This window comes from Mustela putorius, unplaced genomic scaffold, assembly GCF_011764305.1.
Source record: "Mustela putorius furo isolate JIRA1106 unplaced genomic scaffold, ASM1176430v1.1 tig00000640_pilon_pilon_pilon, whole genome shotgun sequence".
In the NCBI taxonomy this organism is placed as follows: Eukaryota; Metazoa; Chordata; class Mammalia; order Carnivora; family Mustelidae; genus Mustela; species Mustela putorius.
This window is the reverse complement of record NW_025421432.1, coordinates 2,099,938-2,122,431: the sequence shown is the minus strand read 5'-3', so window position 1 is coordinate 2,122,431 and position 22,494 is coordinate 2,099,938. Positions and strand designations below refer to the sequence as shown.

General features: G+C 40.2%; 1 protein-coding gene across 2 annotated transcripts in view; it reads right to left on the bottom strand.

Annotated features, from left to right (window-relative positions):
• The window catches only part of TMTC2 (transmembrane O-mannosyltransferase targeting cadherins 2), a 438,609-nt gene that overhangs the window by 256,809 nt on the left and 159,306 nt on the right, over nucleotides 1-22,494 (bottom strand). Inside the window, exon 2 of one of the 2 annotated variants that reach the window (XM_045082958.1) lies at nucleotides 14,974-15,544. The exons of the other annotated variant lie outside the window; for it this stretch is intronic. Within the exon in view, the coding sequence (XP_044938893.1) occupies nucleotides 14,974-15,544 (571 nt within the window). The remainder of the gene's footprint in view (nucleotides 1-14,973; nucleotides 15,545-22,494) is intronic. 2 annotated transcript variants of the gene reach the window in all.

Sequence of the window (22,494 nt, the reverse complement as noted above, 5' to 3'; positions counted from 1 at the left end):
AACAGGGGTCTCAGTAAGTCTTTAACCAGGTTTATTGACATACATGGTTTAAGGTTGTAACTTTTCTCTACAGATCATCTTAAACTTGAAAAGTAAAAAATAAAAACATACATCTTGAAAACAAACAAAACACACACACACACAGTCACTACAGGTCTAAAGCTCCTTATCCTTAACTTCAAAATATATGCTTAAGAATACAGTAATAGGGACGCCTGGGTGGCTCAGTGGGTTAAGCCTCTGCCTTCATTCAGCTCAGGTCATGATCTCAGGGTCCTGGGATGGAGCCCCACATGGAGCCCCACAGAGGGCGCTCTGCTCAGCAGGAAGCCTGCTTCCCTCCTCCCCCCTGCTCTGCCTACTTGTGATCTCTCTCTCTCTCTGTCAAATAAATAAATAAAATATTAAAAAAATATACAGTAATAGTTACAGAAACTCAATGAATATATTCAAAAAAGCAAACTGTCCACTTTAAGTGGTTCAATTTTATGATATATGAATTATATCTCAAGAAAGCAGTTAAAAAGAAATAAAACTCCTGATTTAAATTGACATGAGGTTATTTAGTCTTTATTCCTTTTATTGTAAATATTCATATATTTCCCTTCAGAAACTCTTAATGTTTGTTACTTCAAAATGGTGCCATGTTACAAAATACAGAATATGCGCACCCTATTACTTTTGAATAATAAAAAAAAATATCAGAATCACATCTGGCCTCAAGCATTTTAGGTATTGAATCAGGGAACTTCTCAGCCTTTTTTTTTTTTTTTTTTACATAAATAGAGAATTGCTCAGACTCTAAAACTAGTCTTTACTATCCACATCAAACAAGACCTGACATCCTACACAGCTTAGAACCCACTAAGACACACAGGAATCCTTGGCATCACATTGTTGGTTAATCTGAACTGTTTTAGATTTTTAATGAAATTTGCAGGAAAAAGAGTTTTTATCTGAATTAAAAAACAACCTCTATCGTGCAGACTCATCTTTCCCCTTAAAGAGCCATTAGATATGCACTGCCTCTCCTGGGGACATAAATAAGTTAATATGGTTGATTAGCAATGATGCGACAATATGAAATTCAGAGCCAAACCAAATACTTCAATGTAAACGGACTCCAAATAATTCTTTTCTGCATGCTTTTGAGAAACACCACGCATTTCAGAGCTGGTAGCAGAAGTTGATAGGAGTTTCAGAAGCAAATCGAAAACAGTTCAACTTCGAAAGACATATACACGTACAACATCTCTCTCTTAAATCTGCGCGGCGTAGGACAAAACTACGGCATATATGATATGCCCTGTCGCCCAACGTGATATTGAGGATCAAACTCCAAATACCAAGGTCTCAATGTCAAGATCTCTGGGACAAGGGGATGCAAATGAAATAAAGGATCCGGTGCTTGGTCTCAAGGTTTCTAAACCAACTACATACCCGTACACACACAAAGTACTGTTCATCTAACACCTTAAATAAATAAACCAGTTTTTCCTTCAGGGAACTCAACGCAGAGACCATGACTTGCGCTGGAAATGATCTGGATTTAGATTTAGCATTGCCTTTGAAATCCAGTCTCATGGTATACTGATCAATTCAGGGGAGCTCATTCAACTTCTTGTAAGATGCAGCACAAAGAGTGACCTCACAGGGTGACTGGGACAGCTAAGTTAGAAAAGAAATGTGAATTCCAAGAGAACTGGAGGAGTTCTGCCTGTTTTCTTCACTACTTTATCCTCAGCATCTAGAACAGGACCTCCTATCTAGAAGACACATAGTACCTGCTTATCAGACAATTAAAAAAAAAAATTAAAAAGCATCTAGCAAATTTTGGAAGTTGACTCCGAATCCAAATGAAATGCACAAGCATGAAATGATGTAACTTGCAGAATTTTTTAAAAATTTTTCAGAAGATTTTATTTATTTATTTGAGAGAGAGAGAGAGAGCATGAGGATGGAGAGGGTCAGAGGGAGAAGCAGACTCCCCATGGAGCTGGAGCCTGATGTGGGACTAGATCCCAGGAGTCCAGGATCATGACCTGAGCCAAAGGCAGAGGCTTAACCGACTGAGCCACCCAGATGTCCCCTTACAGAAATTTTTAAAACCAAAACAAAATCCCAGATGAGCCAAGCTATTTAGAAGTCATGACTTCTCTGCCACCTTCTCAGGCTCTTCCTTAACCAGGCTGAATCAATTTTCCAGACACATTTGCTTCTCCAGCACTTTCCATGGAATTCTATTAGCACTTAGTGCAGAGTGATCTGACCATTGCATATTTGCCTTATACTTCTGAGGGGCTGGGATAATGTATTACCCATCTATGTATTTTTAGCACCCATAACAGTAACTGTTGCCTATGGAAGAGATGATTATTTGTATTTCAAGCTACTGTAAGTAAGCAGCACTGGTCCCAGGGCCAAGGAACAGGAGAATGGTTGTTTCTTTCATAACACTCTTTGGATCGTCCACTTCAGCTACACTTGTGTAGAAACAGTATTATGGGAAGACCACCCACCTTGGAGTCAGACATTTGGAATGAGTTTCTTTCTCTACTTACATACTACCTGTGACTCCTTGGGCAAAATTATTTCACTTCTAGAAGCCTCAGCTTCCTTAACTGTAAATGAGATTAATAATACCTACTCTCATAGAATGAACAAAATAATGCATGGAAGACACTTTGCTAGCACACAGTAAGCCCTGATAAATGGTGGTTGTTACGACTATTACCACCAGCTCTGTGTATATGCAAATGAAAGCTAATGAATTCAAATGGGTTATTTCTTTTCCTCTTTGAACAATATGAAAGTCAGCACAGCCCTGGAGAAGATTATACCGCAGAGCAGGAGAATCAAAGACTACAAATTATCCTGTCCCCAAACCAGAAACTTTAGGCTGCTGCTTTGACAACTTAAATTCAGCCCTTTTGTCGCTCAGCCAGCCCATTTTTTCAATTGGCACCTCTACATTTTTTCCTTTCTTGCCATTTTATCCCTAAAATACATTCATTTTGGAGTTATCCTCACTTTTGGCATTGCAGTTGTCACCGATTCAAATATCCACGCAACAGCGAGACACTAAACTCACACTGTTTAGTCAAAAGAAACTCTGAACGTCTGTAAGACACTACTGGTGGCATTTTAAAAATCCCACCACAATTCTGGAATAAGTACCAGGGTAAATAACAACACAGCCAGCTGCTCTGTCTGCTGCTGCTGCCTAAAACATCCCCTGCTTCTGAGTTAGTGTGCGGTGCCTTGGAGTAGAGGAAGAGGGTAGCAACAGAGAGCTGCCCCAATATTTGTTTAATTCTCTACTTCCAGACCAATCTCAGGCTCCACATCATCCAAAACAAGATCCCTCTACTGAAGGGTAACCTACTTCAAACAGGAACGTGCTGTTAGTAAAGGCAATTTCCCTCAATTAGGGGAAAAAAACACACAGTGGTTTTCGTCTCTTTGTGTTAAGTTTCTGGTAGCTCCAAAAGTAAATATTCCATTTGAATGCAGGCTTAGCTCAAACTAGAGACCTAGAATGACAGCATGCAAGTACATAAGCACTTAATTGAAGGTAGTTGGGGGTGTGGCAGGGGACAGGGACCAGAAAAGAAGGGGCCTGGGAGGAGGTTAACAACCAAACAAAAAACTCAGTTTCAACAGGTACTTTAGAATGACTGACAGCACAGAGAACCTAGGGAACAGTAAGGACAGACTCGGGGAGGAGGCTCTGTTCTCAACCAAGCCTGTGCCGCACATTCGTGAAAAGAGGGGGCATGGCTTGTAGATATAGTTTCCAATACCTCTCTCTAGCCCCCAAATCTTAAGTTTCTATAAAAAGTTGATAATTTTAATAATATCGTATGTGGGTATCAGATTCTCAATGGATACATCAGTGGGTCCCAAACCTAGCTTTTCATCAAAATCAGAGGGAGAGCCTTTAAAAAGTAGTTTTTTTCCTGCTACCTCTCCACCAGCTCCCTGTCAATGCCTCAAAGACAAAAAGGAAACAGACCAAAAGAATCTGATTCGGTAGCTCCCGGTTTTGTGCTACAATCTCTGTTTTAAAACTGTCTCCCCAGGAGAAGATGGTCATCCCAGGTTGGACTAGTCAAAGGAAGCCCATGATGAAATGAATCCTAAAATCTTTGAACAGTCACCATCCCCCACCCAACCCCTGTATTCTCTGTCAGTTAGAGCAGATTTTTAAATACTGAATTTTCTAAAAATCAAATCCAATTTTACCTATTACAGACTTGTCCCGGCAAGCCAAAGTTACAAGGATTTGGGTTTCTATAAAAATAACTTGGTATGAATATGACTATGACATCCAAAGTATTTTTTTTTTAAGATTTTATTTATTTAATTGAAAGAGAGAGAAAGGGAGAAGGAATGGGAGTGAGCAAGAGAGAGCACAAGCCGGCGGGGGGCGGGGGGGGGGGGGAGAGAGAGAGAAAACAGACCCCCCCCCCCCGCCCCGGTGAACAGGGAGCCCAATGCCATGCCCAGGACCCCAGGATCATGACATGGGCACAAGGCAGAAGCCTAACCCACTGAGCCATCCAGGCACCCTGGCATCCAAAGTATTTTATAAAAAATTTTGGTAGCCAGAAACCATATTGCTCCTAAAAAAACAAAACTTCTGCTAGAAAGGTGGGCAAATAAATGAACAACAAGAAAAAACCAGCCTCCGTGTTTCCCTGAAAAGGTTTGTTGTAACAGATTCTGGAATCAGCTGCCACAATATTGCCTGCCAGGTTTGGGAAAGAATAGGGGGAAGAAAGAGATTAACATTCACCTCTAGGTGATAACAGTGCTTCCCCGTTCTTGAGAGAATGAGACTTAAACGCTGCAAGCTATTGCTGATACTGAACTCATCTTCCTTCCTATAAACCTGGCTACAGGAAATACACAGGCAACAGGGTGCTGGGGGAGGAGAACAGGAAAGCCCGTCTCCCCTCCATTTTCAGATACATAAGCAACAGCACCATCCTGAGCCCAAAGGGGAAAAAACCAGGCTATAAAAGTAGGAGCTGATGGGAAGATATTAACAGTGAAGAAACATTAAGGAATGACTTCAACATACTTGTTTTCAATCAATTAAACAAAAGATAAATGATCAAATTGTTGTTCAGAAGCATTATCCTTGAAAAAGAGTTTTGTTCCTCAATATTCTTTACATTGTCAGCAGGGGTGAATGCGATCGCAAACATTCCATTTCTTGAGAGACATTTCTTCCTGCATCCCACAAGAAAAGCCACAACCACACTAATTGAGTGCTCAGCAAAATGACACACAAAAAGTTCACTACCGCTGAAACGTTGTGGAAACACAGTAAAACGCTGATGACCATGATGGTATTTCTACAGGAAAGGAATGGAGCAGAAAAGTGTACACTTACTATATTCATACCTAACAACCCTGCAAGGCAAATATTATATTCCTATTTTACAGACCATGTCACTGATGTTCAAGATGTTCAGCAATTTATCCAAGGTCACGGAGACTTAAATCTAAATCTTAAGGCTCCAGTCCTTCGGCTTTTCCACGGCAGCCTTCCTTGTGCTTATGCACGGGGCGATTAGCCAAACACCCAGTGGTGATTCAGAGTAAACAGCAGTTGTTCTTATACTCTTAGATATATATACTTAACTGTTTATCACACGATGTCATGAGATCTTAAGAAGAAACTACACTCCATGGAACACAGAAACTGGCAAGTTTTTGCCTGACTTCAAATAAGGAGAAATAAAAATTCTATGCAATTTGGAGTTTGCTATTTCATGAAAGTTATGGAAATCACTCAAATCATTCATGTAGACCTTGGTATAATCTGACTACGGTATATAAGACAGTGTTTATGTAGTTTATCCTAATGGGACATGTAACACACACAAACACGCAAACACTTTTGAAGGGGAGTGGACAGAGTTTACACACTAAAAACTGACATAATGGTCTCCAAAGGGCTAGGTTGGTACTACCAACAGATACAACAACTCAAAATTCACTAAATTAAAATATTACGTTTTTCATCTTGTTTTCATTTTTGAACACACAAACTGTATTTTTAAATACAGCTAATACTGCATTTAATCAAGAACTCTATTAAATGTACTTGCTATATAGTTACGTTTAGCAATATTTTAATGAAAATCTAAATACATTTTTCATTTCTTCTCTTACTAAAAGCTAAGTCACTTGTTTTCAAATGTCCTTCAGTTTTCTCACGTTGTCCCTGCTGTTTGCTTTGAATCTTACATTAATTATAAGCCAAATGACAACCACATACCAAGTGCAGGCCCTGTAGATTCCCCCATCATATCAAAGAGAAGGATTATCATCTTTGCATTTCATCTGATCTCCTGAAATTAAATGAATAAACATGTGGAGAAAAAAGTGTCCTTTGGAACTGAAACACTGGCTTCACTAATCAAGGCCATAATTATTGAGGAAACATGTATTAAATTCCGAATTCATGCTATTTCACTTGATGCAAGAGTTATAATCAGACCAGCAGAGCATGCAGGAGCCATCTGGGTGCCGCACAGTTGTAAAGACAAATCCTGAGAGCAAGGGCACGTTGACCTTCCAAGCACCACGTCACTGCACACTTTGGCATGTCTGTTCTCCCCTTCTGATTTCTTACCATTCTTCTTTGAATAAAGGAACACTGATCAGGAGGTATGAAACTGATGTAAACAATAAAATATACCACGCCTTGAAAGCTTACTGTACTAAAACATTTCCTAACTATTTTAACTATCAATGAATTTGATTTCACACTCAGTTTCATCTGCCCCACCTCCTACCCCAGTCATCCCTTTTAAGGAATCTCTAATGCATCCAGGAATCTGTCTTTCTATAGCTTAAATTTCATTCGAGAAGTCAACACTCAATTAGCATTCCCATTGTGCCGAGTATTTAAGACAGAAAGCTGACTTCTGGGCAATGACGATGATTTGAAATTGGTGCAGACCACATCGTTTTTCTGTGAAATTGACAGTACCGAGCTGAATACAAGCAACCAGATAATCATGAGATCCCGTCAGTCACTCTGATTCCTCTGAGGCAGCAGGTTATCGAAAATTGAGCCGAGTGATGTAATACGGATCCCAGACAGTGTTATGAGAACAGCATAGATGATTTCAGTGAGACTCATTATTTATTCATCACAAGGTCCAATTTGCGTGTCATTTTCACTGATGGTATACTGAGTTAACTGGCTGGAATTCAGTGCTGATAGAGTATTTTATTCTGGATTGTAAAAAGGACCATTTTGAAAAATGTTTCTTTCTTCCTATAAGAAGGAATGCAAAACAAAGAGGCATTTTGTAATTGTGACCATTCACTGTAACAACATTTGAACATCGTTCAGCAATACTAGAAGAATGGACACAGGAGAAAGCCCTAAAAGACTCCCTGTTTTTCCCATCAAGAGTATATAATAAGATGCTAGATACTATGAGTAAAAAGTAAAATAATCTAGTCTTCAAAAAATAACTGCCCCCCCCCTTTTTTAAAAATGCTAAAGAACAAGACAAATGCTGGCAGGAAACACTCACTGAATGAACTAAACCTCCTGAGTCTGATTCTTAAGTCTAGTCTCATCACCAAAGGGTCCCACTCTCAGGTCTGTTCCCAGGGAAGAACAGAGAAGAAAATCTCCCAAGGAGCAAAACGGAGCTAGCCTGGACATTGTCAAGCTTCTCCAACATACCACACACCATTCCACATAGCAGTAGAAACACAAAAACATTTAAAAACCATGCAATGTCTCCTAACATTGTTGGGGCCACAACATATCTTAAAAGGTCTGTACATCATTATACATACTAGCTCTCTAAACCTACCTTTCTAACTCATTTTCCTCTATAAATTCATGCATTCTATGTATCCATCAAAACCATTGTTCAGGGCGCCTGGGTGGCTCAGTGGGTTGGGCCGCTGCCTTCGGCTCGGGTCATGATCTCAGGGTCCTGGGATCGAGTCCCGCATCGGGCTCTCTGCTCAGCGGGGAGCCTGCTTCCTTCTCTCTCTCTCTCTGCCTGCCTCTCAGTGTACTTGTGATTTCTCTCTGTCAAATAAACAAATAAAATCTTAAAAAAAAAAAAAAAACATTGTTCAGTGGTCCCATAACTTCCTGTGAGTTCCCCTCTGGGCAATCCTCATGCTCTACCCTCCACTTTCCCTTGCCTCTCCAATTATAAATGTCTCTATCTGAACCACCCTTCGGGGTCTTGCTCAACTGTCTCTGTTCCTGAAAGTGTTCCCTGATCCCCTTAGCAGAAAGTACACCCCCTCCCCTTCCTCAAGACTGCCCTAGCTCTCCCAAGGCCTCCCTTTATAACCTCACCACCTTCCAGACTGAATTTCAGTTCTGCATTTACATGCACTACTCTCGCCTTCCTAGCATACTCTAAAATGCCCTCACCGGGGGCGCCTGGGTGGCTCAGTGGGTTGGGCCGCTGCCTTCGGCTCAGGTCATGATCTCAGGGTCCTGGGATCGAGTCCCGCATCGGGCTCTCTGCTCAGCGGGGAGCCTGCTTCCCTTCCTCTCTCTCTCTGCCTGCCTCTCTGCCTACTTGTGATCTCTCCCTCTCTCTCTCTGTCAAATAAATAAATCTTTAAAATAAATAAATAAATAAATAAATAAATAAATAAATAATAAAATAAAATAAAATGCCCTCACGGGCAGAATTCTGTCATTGCGTCTTTGAATCCGCATATCACCTAACACACTGTTTTGTACAAAGATGAATCTTTAAAAAAACAACAAAGATAATATGTGACTAGATCACTGTTTCATTAACACTCTAATGCAAACATTACATGAACTTACAAGAGTAGTCAGCTTCCCAATTTCACTCAGCGTAAACCTAAACTGTCACCAAAATACAGAATCGTCTTAAATCAGCTGAGCAGAGAAGCCAACCTGCAGAAATAAAATACCTTATTAATCTTTGACTTTTTGAATTGTAAAGTATTTTTGAACCTCAACTTTTATTTGTGGTATTATCTGGTTAGCAGTGTTGGCAGCTGTTCAAAGTTTTAAAGTACTATAGGTCATGAATATTAAATGCTACAACAAGTTTACTGGGATGAAATCCAAATTCATTTGTAAGTACATGACAAATAGTCAGCCCTCCAGTTTCAATAATGCTAGAAAATACTGTGATCAGAATCTGAGTATCTTGCGATATCTGGATTCTCACAAAGTCAAGTGTAAGGCAAGCGAAGAAAAAGAAAATCATAAGAAAGCGAGAACACTACTTGAAGTAGAGTGGCACAGATGTTGATTGAAGAAAATCAGAAACAGCAAATATGTCATATTTCACTCAGAGCAATCGATATGAGAGTCACATCTTGAGCAAAACTACAACCTAGTCTAGAAGGCGAAGGGACAAAGCTGTAAATGAGAACATATTCTGCCAATGCTATCCCCCAGCAGATAAGCAAATAAAAAAGCACATGTGGCTTCAATGTGCTAGTACCTGGAGGTGCTGTACCTCCCTTTTCATGCCCTTCTATACAGGGGGAGTCCCGCAAACTAGATGTACAGAAGCACCAAATTTAGTGTCTTCAATGTTCCAACAGTGACAAACCAAAACCTTCAACAGCATATAAGCCCCCATCCTCAAAAGCCATTCTCAAGGTAAACCCTGTGAATGGTTTGGAAATACAGGACTATTTGTTTGCGTTCAATCACTACACCCTGATGTAGAACCAAGCTTATGCGTCACATCCAGGATAAACTTTATCACCATAGGCAAACCCCACCACTCACATCCTGCTTAGCATTAAAATAAAAAAGTTAGGGGCACCTGGGTAGCTCAGTAGGTTAAAGCCTCTGCCTTTGGCTCAGGTCATGATTCCAGGGTTCTGGAATCAAGTTCTGCATCAGGCTCTCTGCTCGGCAAAGAGCCTGCTTCCCCCTCCCTCTCTGCCTACTTGGGATCTCTGTCTGTCAAATAAGTAAATAAAATCTTTAAAAATAAATAAATAAATAAAACAAGAAAGTTATTTCTAGACAGAGTTGACTCGTTTTCCAAAAGTGGCAATGGCTTCCCATTTCCTCTCTCATAATATGGTCTTTTCATTTTGTTTACGTGAAACAGCACTGCAAAATTTAATTTTAAGAAAAGGAAGTTGTCTGAATAATGTACATCTTAGAAGCAACTTTAGCAAAACCGAGGTAGTCATCTTCATAGAAATTCTTAAAAGATCAAACGAGAAGGGCTTCATTTTTCTAAATCAATTTGGGCTATTATTAGAATTGTTACACTGGTTTTCGGGTTTCCTTTTTGTATCCACCAGTAACCGAATAAGTGATTATGAGGCTAATAAAGGGAAAAAAGATGTATCCACATTAAAACAGTTAACAGATGTTAAATAAGCACAGAAAATGGCCACTAGGCAAGTAATGACTGATGTTTGGTAAGTAAGAAAAATGTTGCTTTTGCTGATTTTATTACCCATGTACCTCCCGGGATCATGGGAGACTTGTAAAAAATTTTGTGGGCAGATAAAAGTCAAGCATTTATTTGCAAGGCTAGTTTAAGTGTGTTTCAAGGGTTCCTCACCACTCCCTCTTACTTTTGACCATATAAAACTAAGTAAGTGAAAGTCATCTAAGAAAGGCTAAAATAATCATTTGATGAAAAGGCAAGAACTTATTTTTCAACATTTTTCTGACATGTATTTCTTCCAATTCTACCCTCCAGACCCCACTGTGAAATGAAATCCTCATTGCACAAAGGGAAGAGGAAAGGATTTTACTTTAACATTTCAGGCGCATATTTTTCCAAGACAAATCTGAAAAAAGTGTGAATTCGATAATATCCTGAGTACCTACTACGTGCCAGATGGCGCACTAGATGCCAAAGATAATATAGAAAACACCTTAAATAGAATGCTGACGCTAAGTACTAGGAACATTTAAACATTTTAAGATGGCTATGAACATTCATTTTGTTCATAAATGTTTCTGAAGATTTTATATTTGGTGTTTTCTTACAAATCCCCCCTAACTATTGATAACTGTATTATTGTATTATTTCGTGTCATATTCAATCATATTATTCTGTAAGTCATACTATCTCAATAAGCACTTATTATATAAGTTAACTGTGTTTATGTTTTTTGCATATTCAGAATAGTGGCTAGCACATAAAGACTCTAAGTTTTTATTAAATACTAAATAAAATGTCTACAGTATGCCAGGTCTCTACTATTTTTCACATACTTCCACGAAATAGAAAACTTACATATTTCCTTTGCAGAAATGCAAAAGCCTTTCACATAATATAAAGATGTGCATCATCTGCATCAATCTTAGAAGTTAAAAAAAAAAAAAAAATGGCAGCCAAGAATTCTGGCCAAATTCAGCCATCTCAAAGATTTTGTCTGGCCCAAACAGGATTTGTCTTTAAATCAGTAACCAAAAGTAAGTAATAATAAATGTCACTGAAGTGCGCCTGGGTGGCTCAATGGGTTAAAGCCTCTGCCTTCGGCTCAAGTCATGATCGCAGGGTCCTGGGATCGAGCACTGCATCGGAATCTCTGCTCAATGGGGAGTCTGCTTCCCCCCCCACCGCCTCTCTGCATACTTGTGATCTCTGTCTGTCAAATAAATAAATAAAATCTTTAAAAAAAAAAAAATGTCACTGAAAAATCCAGAGGTCTGTCTTCTTAGGGAACTCTTCAACTCTCCCAAACGCAAACCTGTATGTTCTTATTGCAATAATAGGATGAAGAGGAATCCCCGAGGTGGGCGTAATCTTGCTTCCACCAGTCCCTTCTGTCTGGTCCTGGTGCACATTTGAGTTTGGGGGCCAGGATCTTTTAAGAGGTACAGAATTCAAACCAACACTGTGAAGAATGAAGCTGAGTGTTACTGCTATGAGAAAAACATTACTGATGAAACTATCAAAACAGAGAGCCTTGCCCCTCTGGTCTTAATAATTTCCAGCTTTAAGAGGACCGCCATTTTGGGATTTGAGTACTTGGCTAGTTCACTGCTTTGCATAATAGAGTTAAACATTTGTGCATTGGAGTTTTCTGTTTATATAAAAACTGTGTTTTAATAGGGCAGGGAAGTTTATTTCATCTGGCAAACCATGATCCGGAGTTAATTGGTAAGATATTTAAGATATTTATTCTTTTAAGGTTGAAAAGGACCTTCTAAAGTCTTTTAATTCACTTCCTTCGGAGTCTCTTCTAACTCACCCCAGGCATAGAAATCTATATATTATAAAGACAGAATATGGAATTTTCTATAACTTCCATATGTAATCTGTGCTAGTGTTTACAAGCCCCATAGACATAAAATTCTAAATGAAAGTTTTTGCTTAAATATTCATGCTTCAGCTTTGGTCGATTCCTAATTCATATGCTTTTGAAAGGACTGTATGTTTAAAGACAAACAGCAGTTTATCTTTTGGCCTTCTCTTCCTTAAAATAAAGAACTATAACTTCCATTAATATTCTTCTTTCTCTCAACTAATACACATCAGGTGCCTTCCAAACACCGGGCACCCAGCTCACACTGGACGCCCCACAATTTCATATAATCTTCACAACATCTCTAAGAGAGAACACTCATGATCTCCATTTCCAGATAAAGAAGCAGGTCATTGAACTAGCCCAAGGTTACTCCGCCAGTGTGAGTTAATATTTGATTCCATTCTAAGGAAATCATCTGACATTACATCTGTTCATTCATCTTCACACCTTTACAATATAGTAAAATCATCGCTAGACACACACAAATATGTATTTTAGTTCTAGTGATTCTCCCATTTTCTGGGTGACTTTCACATCTCTGGTCTCTACACCTTAGCTGGAAATAAGGGGAATGCCATAGATGATCTCTATAGTCCCTTGAAAATCTATACAATCTGTTACCAAAACGTTCTCACTAAGCTCACTGACCCAAAACCTGAGAATGAAACAAAGAGTGCGCTTGAGATACCAACTCCCAGATGAAGTGTTTTTGCTGCCCCGACTACTTCCCTTGCCCACATGCAGTGGCTGCCAGACAGTCTAGGCAAGTTTCCATTTGGAAACTTCTCAGGACACTGAATCTTCAAAGTGTTAAGTCCTTTCCCATGGCGTGGTGGGGGGGGGTACTTCACTCTCCATGGCTAGTTCCTTTGCGGGTGACGTTTCTCATTTTCTTAAGCAGGACGCTCGGTTACATTTTAATATCGGATAAACAAAGATAATTTCTTATTACAGCTATGTCCCAAATACTGTATGGGACACAGGTATAAGAAGGATCTCTATCAGCAACTCTGTCCTTGAAATACGCTTAGAGAACTGAAAATTTCTTAGAAAGGAACTCCAGAAGGTCATAAACGCAAGTCCTGAGTTGATATACCAAAATAATTTCCTAATTGATGAGACAGTAAAGTGGAAATTCTGTAGAATGTTGAACCACAATGTTTCACAGGTTATCAATGTGAGGTCCTGAAACACAGAGCGTCTATGTCCTCAACTAGACCTTTCTCTCCCAGGGACAAGGACCATGATTTATATGTATTCTATCTACTATTTCCAGAAAATCAAGAAAGTTTACTGTTGTTGTTGATACGGTTTTAAAACAAAAACAAAAACAAAAATAAGATTTCTCTCCCTAAATTTTCCTGAACAAATAGTTAAAATGGATTTGAAATTAAGTTTGCCTTTCAAACTGCATAGTTTTTAAGCATCAAACTCGACCCAACCAGAGTTTTCTTTTACAGTTTCAGCATATAATTGAAATCACAGAAGAACTTCATTAACCACTGGATACTTAAGTTCCAACTGAAAGGGTTATGCTTCCTCACAGAAGTATAGCAGTAATCACCCTGCCTAGTAAGTGGAAAAAAATAGTCATTTAAAAGTAATAGTAATAATAAATGTTTCTATCTCCCTCAATTTTTTTCCTTTCACTTCAATTCCTTCCCAGTTTGATTTTTTTAAAAAATTGAGAATTGAGGGCAGGGGGCAGGAGGAAAAGTCACCAAAACTAGTAAACTCGACAGCATTCCTGATCAGGGTAAGTATCCAAAACCATAGCTCCTCACATAAGTGTCCAAAAGGAAAGAGGAGCTGTCCTAAAACATGACCGAGTTTTGCAAACAGTGGTCAAGTTCACACCTTATACTAGAAGGCAGAGCTAGGGCAAGTTTATTATGAATGAGAGAGAAATAGGGAAGGAGATAGTTTCTCAACCACCTCTGTCTGCCCAATTCCTTCCCTTAACACACTAGCCAAAAACTGGTTCTCTTTAGGTAGATGGGATCTGAAAGCACTTCTGCACTTCTGTGACCTTCAGACAACATTGCGTTTGAAACCACTAAGGGAATACAGAAGAGCAAATATTAAGCCCTGAGGCAAAGGTCTTCATTGGCCTCAGGGCAAAACCTATAATAACCTCCTTCTGCTTTGATTCTTCTATTCTTATTCATTACAACAAGGAAAAAGGTGAAGATGATTCACTGTTGAAGAATCTGAGTTCCCATGGCCCTACAGAGAAGGGCTGTTTTCCAAAGTCAGGTCAGGAAAATACTATTAACAAATGGCAGAGGATTTCCCCTCAGTAGAGTTTAGCATCTGGCTCTATTACCCGCTCTGATATTTTTACAAATACACATTACAGGCAATCTACTGGATTACAGAGAATTTGGGCTGAAATAAAGAATGAATAAAAACAAAGATTGCCTAATCTTTACCAGGCAAAAGTGCCCTTCTACCCTCTTTGAAATGATGAAAATACGTTAGGACGTCCAAGAAATAAAACAATCCATGAATGAAAGGCATGTTAGAAGGGAAAGGTCGAAAAGGACACTTCCACTTACTGAAGATCAAAACATAACTTCTTCCAGCTTCTCTTTGAAGAGGAACAAATTTGCTTTTTAAATGGGGAAAAAGGACCAGGCAAGCAGAACTGCTCAGTAACCCAATGCTCGAGCACCAATAATCACTTACTTTATAGATGGCAGGTAAGATCTGTTTCATTTTCAGCCTGTGAAAGACAAAGACGTCATAAACTGCGGACACGGCGAGCACCGTCACTCCTTGTTCCTTCCACAGCATGCTGCAGCCCGCGCACAGTCCCGTCCCCAGGAACCAGCCCCAAGTCCGGGCTGAGTAGCCTCTCGTAGAACAGTGTTTCATGTAGCACAGCAAGGACAGGAGAAAGAAGAGACTGGCCCCGACGTCGGCCCTGCCCACGATTCCCGCCACTGCCTCCGTGTGAATGGGGTGAGAAGCAAACATCAAGCCGGCCATGAAGGTCCAGTATCCGTCCCCAAGGAGGATCTTGGAGAAGCTCGTGAAGACACCTGTGACGGCCGCGTGCAGCAGGACATTGACCAGGTGATAACTCCAAGGATTCAGGCCTCCGACAGCATGGTTCAGGCGAAAAGAAAGAGTGCACAGGGGCCGGTAGGATTTGTGGCTGCCGCTGTGGGTTAGAAGAGTCCCCCAAAAATCATTGTAGAAAATGTGTGTCCATGGAGTTTCGGGGAGAAGGTCTTGATTAGTCTTGATAGCACGGCTAAAAAACAAAATGTTTTTGTTTTTTTTTTAAATCAAATTTAAAATACGGAAAGGGAAAAAAAAAAAAAGGAACATGAAGACATTTGACCCTTGACCTACATGGGGGTTAGGAGCGCTGACCCTCATGCAGTTGAAAATCCAAGTATAACTCGGGAATCCCCCAAAACCTAATAGTCTACTGTCAACCAGAGGCTCTACCGGTGACATGAACAGCCGATTAGCACACATATTTTGTATGTTGTATGTATTATATACTGTACACTTCCGATAAGGTAAGCTAGAGAAAACGTTATTAAGAAAATCATAAGGAAGAGGGCACCTGGTGCTCAGTCAGTTAAGTGGCTGCCTTTGGCTCAGGTTAGGATCCCAGGGTCCTGGAATCAAGCCCTACATCTGGAATCAAGCCCTACATCTCAATGACGGAATAGCGGGAGGGGGTCTGCTTCTCTCTCTCCTTCTGCCCCTCTCCCTGCTCGTGCTCTTTCTCATGCTTTCTAATAAATAAAATCTTAAAAAAAAAATCATAAAGCAGATAAAAGGCTTTACAGTATTGTATTTGTTGTAAACAATCTATGTAGAAGTGGACCCATGCTATTCAAACCCTTGTTGTTCAAGGGTCAACTATATGTGACATAGCTAAGATACCGCCTTCCCAGAAGCTGCTGTCATGTGTACGATGGGATCCCAGATACACACAGGACTGATGAAAATGAGCCTTATGGAAGGCTTTACATACAGATTGAATTCAGATCCTCCCCTTACTGCTTAAGATCACTACAATTAGGTTGTTTCTTTCCTCAAAAGCTTTGTTTAAATGCAAATACAATTGAAGAATAAATGCAGTTTCTATCAGTGGTTTAAGACTTACTGCAGCAAGGGACCTGGGTGGCACAGTGGGTTAAGTCTTTGCCTTCGGGTCAGGTCATGAATCCAGGGTCCTGGGATCAAGCCCCACATCTGGCTCTCCACTCAGTGGGGTGCCTGCATCCCCCACCCCCACCTCTCTATCTACCTGTGATCTCTCTCTCTGTCAAATAAATAAAAATTTTTAAAAATAAATTTTAAAAAATCTATTTAAAAAAGTGTTTAAAAAAACTTACTACAGCAGTTGTCAAACAACTGCCCTAAAAATCAAGTGGCTTAAAATGCAGATGACAGACAGCTGGTTGATGTGAGGTCTGAGAATCTACATTTTCTAAAAGGCATAGCCCATGGGACACTAGTGGTCCTTGTGCAGAGAGCTGCTTAAAGCAAGAACTAGCTAGCTCCCCAGTAGAAATAAACTATAGGGGCACCTGGATGGCTCAGATGTTAAGCATCTGCCTTCGGCACAGGTCATGATCCAAAGGTCCTGGGATCAAGCCCCACATGAGATCTCCCTGTTTGGCGGGAGGCCTGCCTCTCCCTCCTACACTCCCCCTGCTTATGTTCCCTCTCTCGTGTGTCTCTCCGTCAAATAAATAAATAAAATCTTATTTTTTAAAAAAAGAGAGAGAGAAAGAAAATAAAGAAAGAAACTAGATAAAATATCTGTGCCCTGGGGGAGCCTGGGTGGCTCAGTGGGTTAAAGCCTCTGCCTTCGGCTCAGGTCATGATCAGAGTCCTGAGATCGAACCCCACATAGTGCTCTCTGCTCAGTGGGGAGCCTGTTTCCCCCTCTCTGCCTGCCTCTATGCCTACTTGTGATCTCTGTTCAAATAAATAAAATCTTAAAAAAAAAAAAGAATACTTGTGCCCAGAGCAATATTTCTCAGACATATAAATCATGGAGGGTGGGGGGTGACAGGGGGGAACTTGTTAACAGGTATGTGCTGAGTCAGTAGGTCTGGGGAGAGCCAGAGACACCATGGTTCTAACAAGCTCCCAAGTAATGCCAAAGCTACTACTGGTCCTTCAGCCATGCTTTGAGTTGAGAGTTTGAGGGAGAGTTGGGGAGGCCAGGAATAAGGTCTCTCCTTCACCCAAATGTTTCCCTCTCTCCTTCATTATAGAAAATTTCAGCCTTTCCCCACTCTGACTTCTCATAGGACTTATAATCTTTTCTACAAGTGCCTTGTGTCCTGCTTTTGAGAATTCATACTTCCAGGTTTGCATGCCTGGGTTCGCCAAACAGACTTCAGGAAAGAATAACCTAGTATCTGCTGAGAGCTTGCTTTCTGCCAAACACTGTAATTGTTTCCTTGGCTCTATCTTCTTTAATCCATAGAGTAAATGACAAAGTAGATATTATCTACATCTCTCAAGTGAGCAAATTATGGTTGAGAACTAATAATGGTTCCAAATCACACAATTGGAAATAGCAGGGTAGAGTTCCCCAGCCCATGCTCTTTCCACTCTGTTGGGATTCCCAAAATGTGATCTCCAAACCAAGGCAAGTATGTAAGAAGCTACATGGGTGAACCTTGTAAAAATTTTAATGGTTCTATTTATTTTAATGTGTATTTGAAAGGAAATTTAATTATCAGATCAAAGCTGGATTTCACAGCTGTTTGCTCAAAATAAGAAAGTTAAAAATTAAAAAGTCAATGTAGAGACAAATATTAAAGAATCAATGGTGCTGGTACATGTGGACAAGGTACAAGTGTTGGCATGTACCAACACTGGCATGTACCAGGGAGGATCCCTGCTCTAGGCCATTATACTCTCCAGAGAATAGGGGGTACCTGCACTGGTTTTTATCCTTAGTCCCTCTCTGTACTTATGGAACACAGGGGAGGCACAGGACTTAGAAGGACAGAGAAATGAGACGGTCAGGACATCTACTCCATATATAGACACCTCTTGCCTCGTCTGACGTCAGGGCTTTTTTAAGGGGTGTGGGCACATGAGTAGCTGAAGACTCTATGACAGAAAACCACCTGATGACTTTGACCTCTAGCCCCTCCATCTGTTCCACGTTTCACTGTGAGACAGGGAGTGCAAAGAAATTTCTACATGCATAGGACCAAAAAACCAGGTTGGCAGAGCCCTGGATTGAGGAAAAACATGCCCGAATCACCAGCTCTGTAATTTACCTGAGTGTCCTCAAAAACAAGAAAATGCAACAAATTCAAAAAGATTAAGAAACCCATCCAACGTGACACAGCCAGTGGAAACAATAGCATTCTGGTTGGAATAAAACGATAAGGCGATGCTGGTTTTCACCTCCTTCTCTAAATTGCTTCCCAATTGACCTCTCTGAGCTTCAGTTTCTATGAAGATAATGGTGGGGTGGTTTTGAGGTGTTTTTTTTTTTTTTGAAAGATTTTTTTTTTTTTTTTAAGATTTTATTTGTTTATTTGACAGAGAGAAATCACAAGTAGATGGAGAGGCAGGCAGAGAGAGAGAGAGAGGGAAGCAGGCTCTCTGCTGAGCAGAGAGCCCGATGCGGGACTCGATCCCAGGACTCTGAGATCATGACCTGAGACGAAGGCAGCGGCTTAACCCACTGAGCCACCAGGCGCCCCTTTTTTTTTTTTGAAAGATTTTTATGTATTTGAGAGAGAGAGGGAGAGAACACAAGTGGGAGGAGGGGCAGAGGGAGAAGCAGACTCCCCACTGAGCAGGGAGCCCAATGCTGGGTTCAATCCCAGGACCCCAGCTGGGATCTTGACCTGAGCCAAAAGCAGAAGCTTAACCGACTGAGCCATCCAGGCTCCCCCCTGTGATGATAATGGCTTTACCTTGAAAGTAGTTAACAAACACTTGTAATTGTTCATTTATCTTCTATGTAGAAAATCAAAGAACACTATCTTGCCAACACATGAATGTTCTGGAGATTGAGCACAAATGACATCTGGGCTCTGGGAGCTGCTGGTGTTATTATTCTATAAAGACTGGGGTACAATGTCCAAAAACTCCCTTATTAAAGTCAGCTTGGTGCACAGTCTCTGAAATTAGATGCAATTAGGGGTTAGAATTAAAATGTATCAACAGTAGTTGATGATTATCTTTTTTAAGCCAAACACTACGCTAGGCCTTCTACATAAATTATCTACTCATAGAAGAACAAGCTGAGTTTTCTAGGTGCTCCATAAAAAGGCTGAAGGTCTATTAAAATCGTGTCTTAAAAAATGCTCAACATGGCAGAGACAGTCGTTCTCCATGGTCTGATCTCCCCTTTCCCATATTCCTAGCTCCTAGCTCTTCATTTTTTAGCTGGGTACATGGTCATCTGGTAAAAAAGATTTCATTTCCTATTTCCCCTTGCTGCTAAATACAGTTCTGTGGTGAATTTTTGGCCAATGTTACATATTACTTCTAAAAAGTGTCCTTAAAAAAAAACAAACCTCCAGGTTCTTCCCTCTTCCACTCCCCCTTGTTCTTGCTGGAGCAAAGCTATACGAGCTGGAGCTCCTGCAGCCATCTTGGCCCATAAGGGACCCTTAGGAATAAAAGTCATGCCCAGCAGAGCACAGGAATAAGACTGAAGGAAACTGGATCCCTATTATGGTAGACCACACCAGCCTTAAGCTAACTACCTCTCCATCCTGTGAGTATGGGAAATAAATCGCTATCTTGTATATTCTAAACTGTGATATTTTGGGTGTTAGGTAGAAGCAGCTAAACCTAGTCATCAGTGAAATCCTTTGTTAACAGAAGACCTACTGTATCACAGTGGTTTGATTTTCCATATTTATTTTTATTTTTACAAGTCTCTGTGTATCGACTGTGTACCAAATTTCCATATAAATTGGCTTTTAAAATATTAGAAACAGATGTTATTCTGGATCCATTAAATTAAAACACCCTGCTTTGACATTCATCAAGAGTCTAACCCAGAAGTAACGGCTTAAGACCTGATGGGCTATAATTAAAATTTAAAGAAATGTGAAAAACTGCCAAACTGCCAAATAGTGTTCTCACAGAGAGCAAATTTCAAGTAATTCAGAATGAAAAGCCAACTGGCCTCTACTAAACATCAACTGAGATATTGACGTAAATTCATCTAATATCAACACAGAAACATGCAGACTATCAAACTCAGGGCAGTAGAAAGCCCGAGAGCAAAGCATTCTGGGAGGCGGCTTTGTTAACGCAGTGAGCAAGGCTGGAAAGCACATTTTGTTCTAGACCGCACTTCGCCCCTTCACTGGCAGATTCAGACAGGAGAAAGAACCACGTTCTCCAAACCAGGGTTTCTACGTGCCATTAGTTCAGTGCTGTAACCAACTCTACAAAGACTTTCTCAGGACCAAAAAAAAAACAAAAAACAACAACAAAAAAACAAAACCAACAACCACTCCTGCTTTTAAAAAGCTGTACAACATTGCCAGAATTTATTAGACTTAGAGCAATAAATCTAGTCATCTGCAGTAGCCAACAAGATATACTATACACCTAACTCTCACACAACAAGGGTTTCAAAACAATGAATTAACAAATCTCATAATTACACCATGAGAGAAAACTCTGATGAGACACAGGCCCAAGTTTACATGGTTGGAAAAAATGTAGGGGCAGTTTTGCTGAACGAAAGTGGGAGATCAATGTAACACCTCAGCCCTATGCAGAACATATTCTACTAAGGGACACTTTAGTATGATAAAATCCTCTGATGGGTGTTATCTGCTTAGGCAGGTTCTTATTAACCATAATGAAAATTATGGCAAAAGAACATGAAATAAAACGAAATTGTACTGGGCTTTAGTATATAAGTCATGTCACACATGCAAGTCAGTGATAAGGGATGCATGACACATCCTCTCACATCATATTCAGAAAAATACGAACCTGAAGGGCCTTAATAGAATCTAAATAATCTGCCAGCAAAAGGAGAGTAAAGGTAGTCGTTCAACACTAAGCATAATAGATCTTTGCCCATTTGCATTTTCTTACAAGAGTCCAAAATGGAAATAGTAAAACCTTTTCTGTGATTTCTCAGTTAACGAAAAACCTTAACTCAAAACAAAATTTCAGGCTGATATAATTTCTTAGGTTACTGCTGTGAATTGGTGTTGAAAATTCAGAAAGACACTAAGGAATTGGGAAATTTTCCACTCTGGGAAAGGTGAAGAACATCGGAGCAGCAGATGTGAAAAAGAAACAATTGCAGGCAGAATTCTCCAGAGAACAAACGACTGAGAGGCTGTCTTTTGAAGCAAAAAGATCCAGTCCCTCAAGTCTTCAAGGAGGGCTTAACCTGTTCCAGTTGTGTTCATTTGTGGCTCTTTGTTTCTGCTGCCTTATGATTTTTCCTTTAGAAAATGTTGACAAAGGCCAACACTATTGTAAAGCTGATGAATGGGGTGACACAGCCATCCTAACTGTCCTCGTGTGTGTTTCTCTCACTGCTGTTTTTTCTGTCCATTGACCTTTTCAGTCACAAACACCATAAATGAGGACCATTAGTCCATCGGAGCAGAAACAATGCTCCTATTCTTCAAACGTCAAATGGCACGCTTTCCGAGGTGTTTTCAATGGTTCTACTGAAAGGTAAGTAAAGGCCAAACTTTTAATTAAAGGAAAAAAAAAAACCTTCAACTGATGGATGGGTTGAAGTTTGTTATACAAAAGAGCGAAGAAAAAGAAGGGGCTTTGCTGACCTGCCCTGCTTCAATGATACCCAAGGATGCCTGGCTACACCTGGCTATGCCTGGGTAGGACAGTGAAATGCAGAAGGTAAGAAAATTGACTCTAGAGCCGATGACACTAGAGTCCAAGGTACCTCACTTTTCTCATCTGTAAAATAAGGATAATAACTGTACTTGCCTATTGGGATCATTGTGGGGACCGAGTGAATTAGTAAGCAAAAAGCAAATTGTTACATGTAATAGAAGGTGTATAATGGACATAATATATGTAATATGTCAGCCGCTATCATTATTAGTATTATTATCTTCAACACCAAACTAGTGATGCTAGCCATCAGCGCAAACAGTGCTCTTCATTACGTTGATAGCCTCCAAAACCTATGGATCGTGGTCACTACTATCACACTTAAAATTTCTTTGAGCTTTAACGATACTC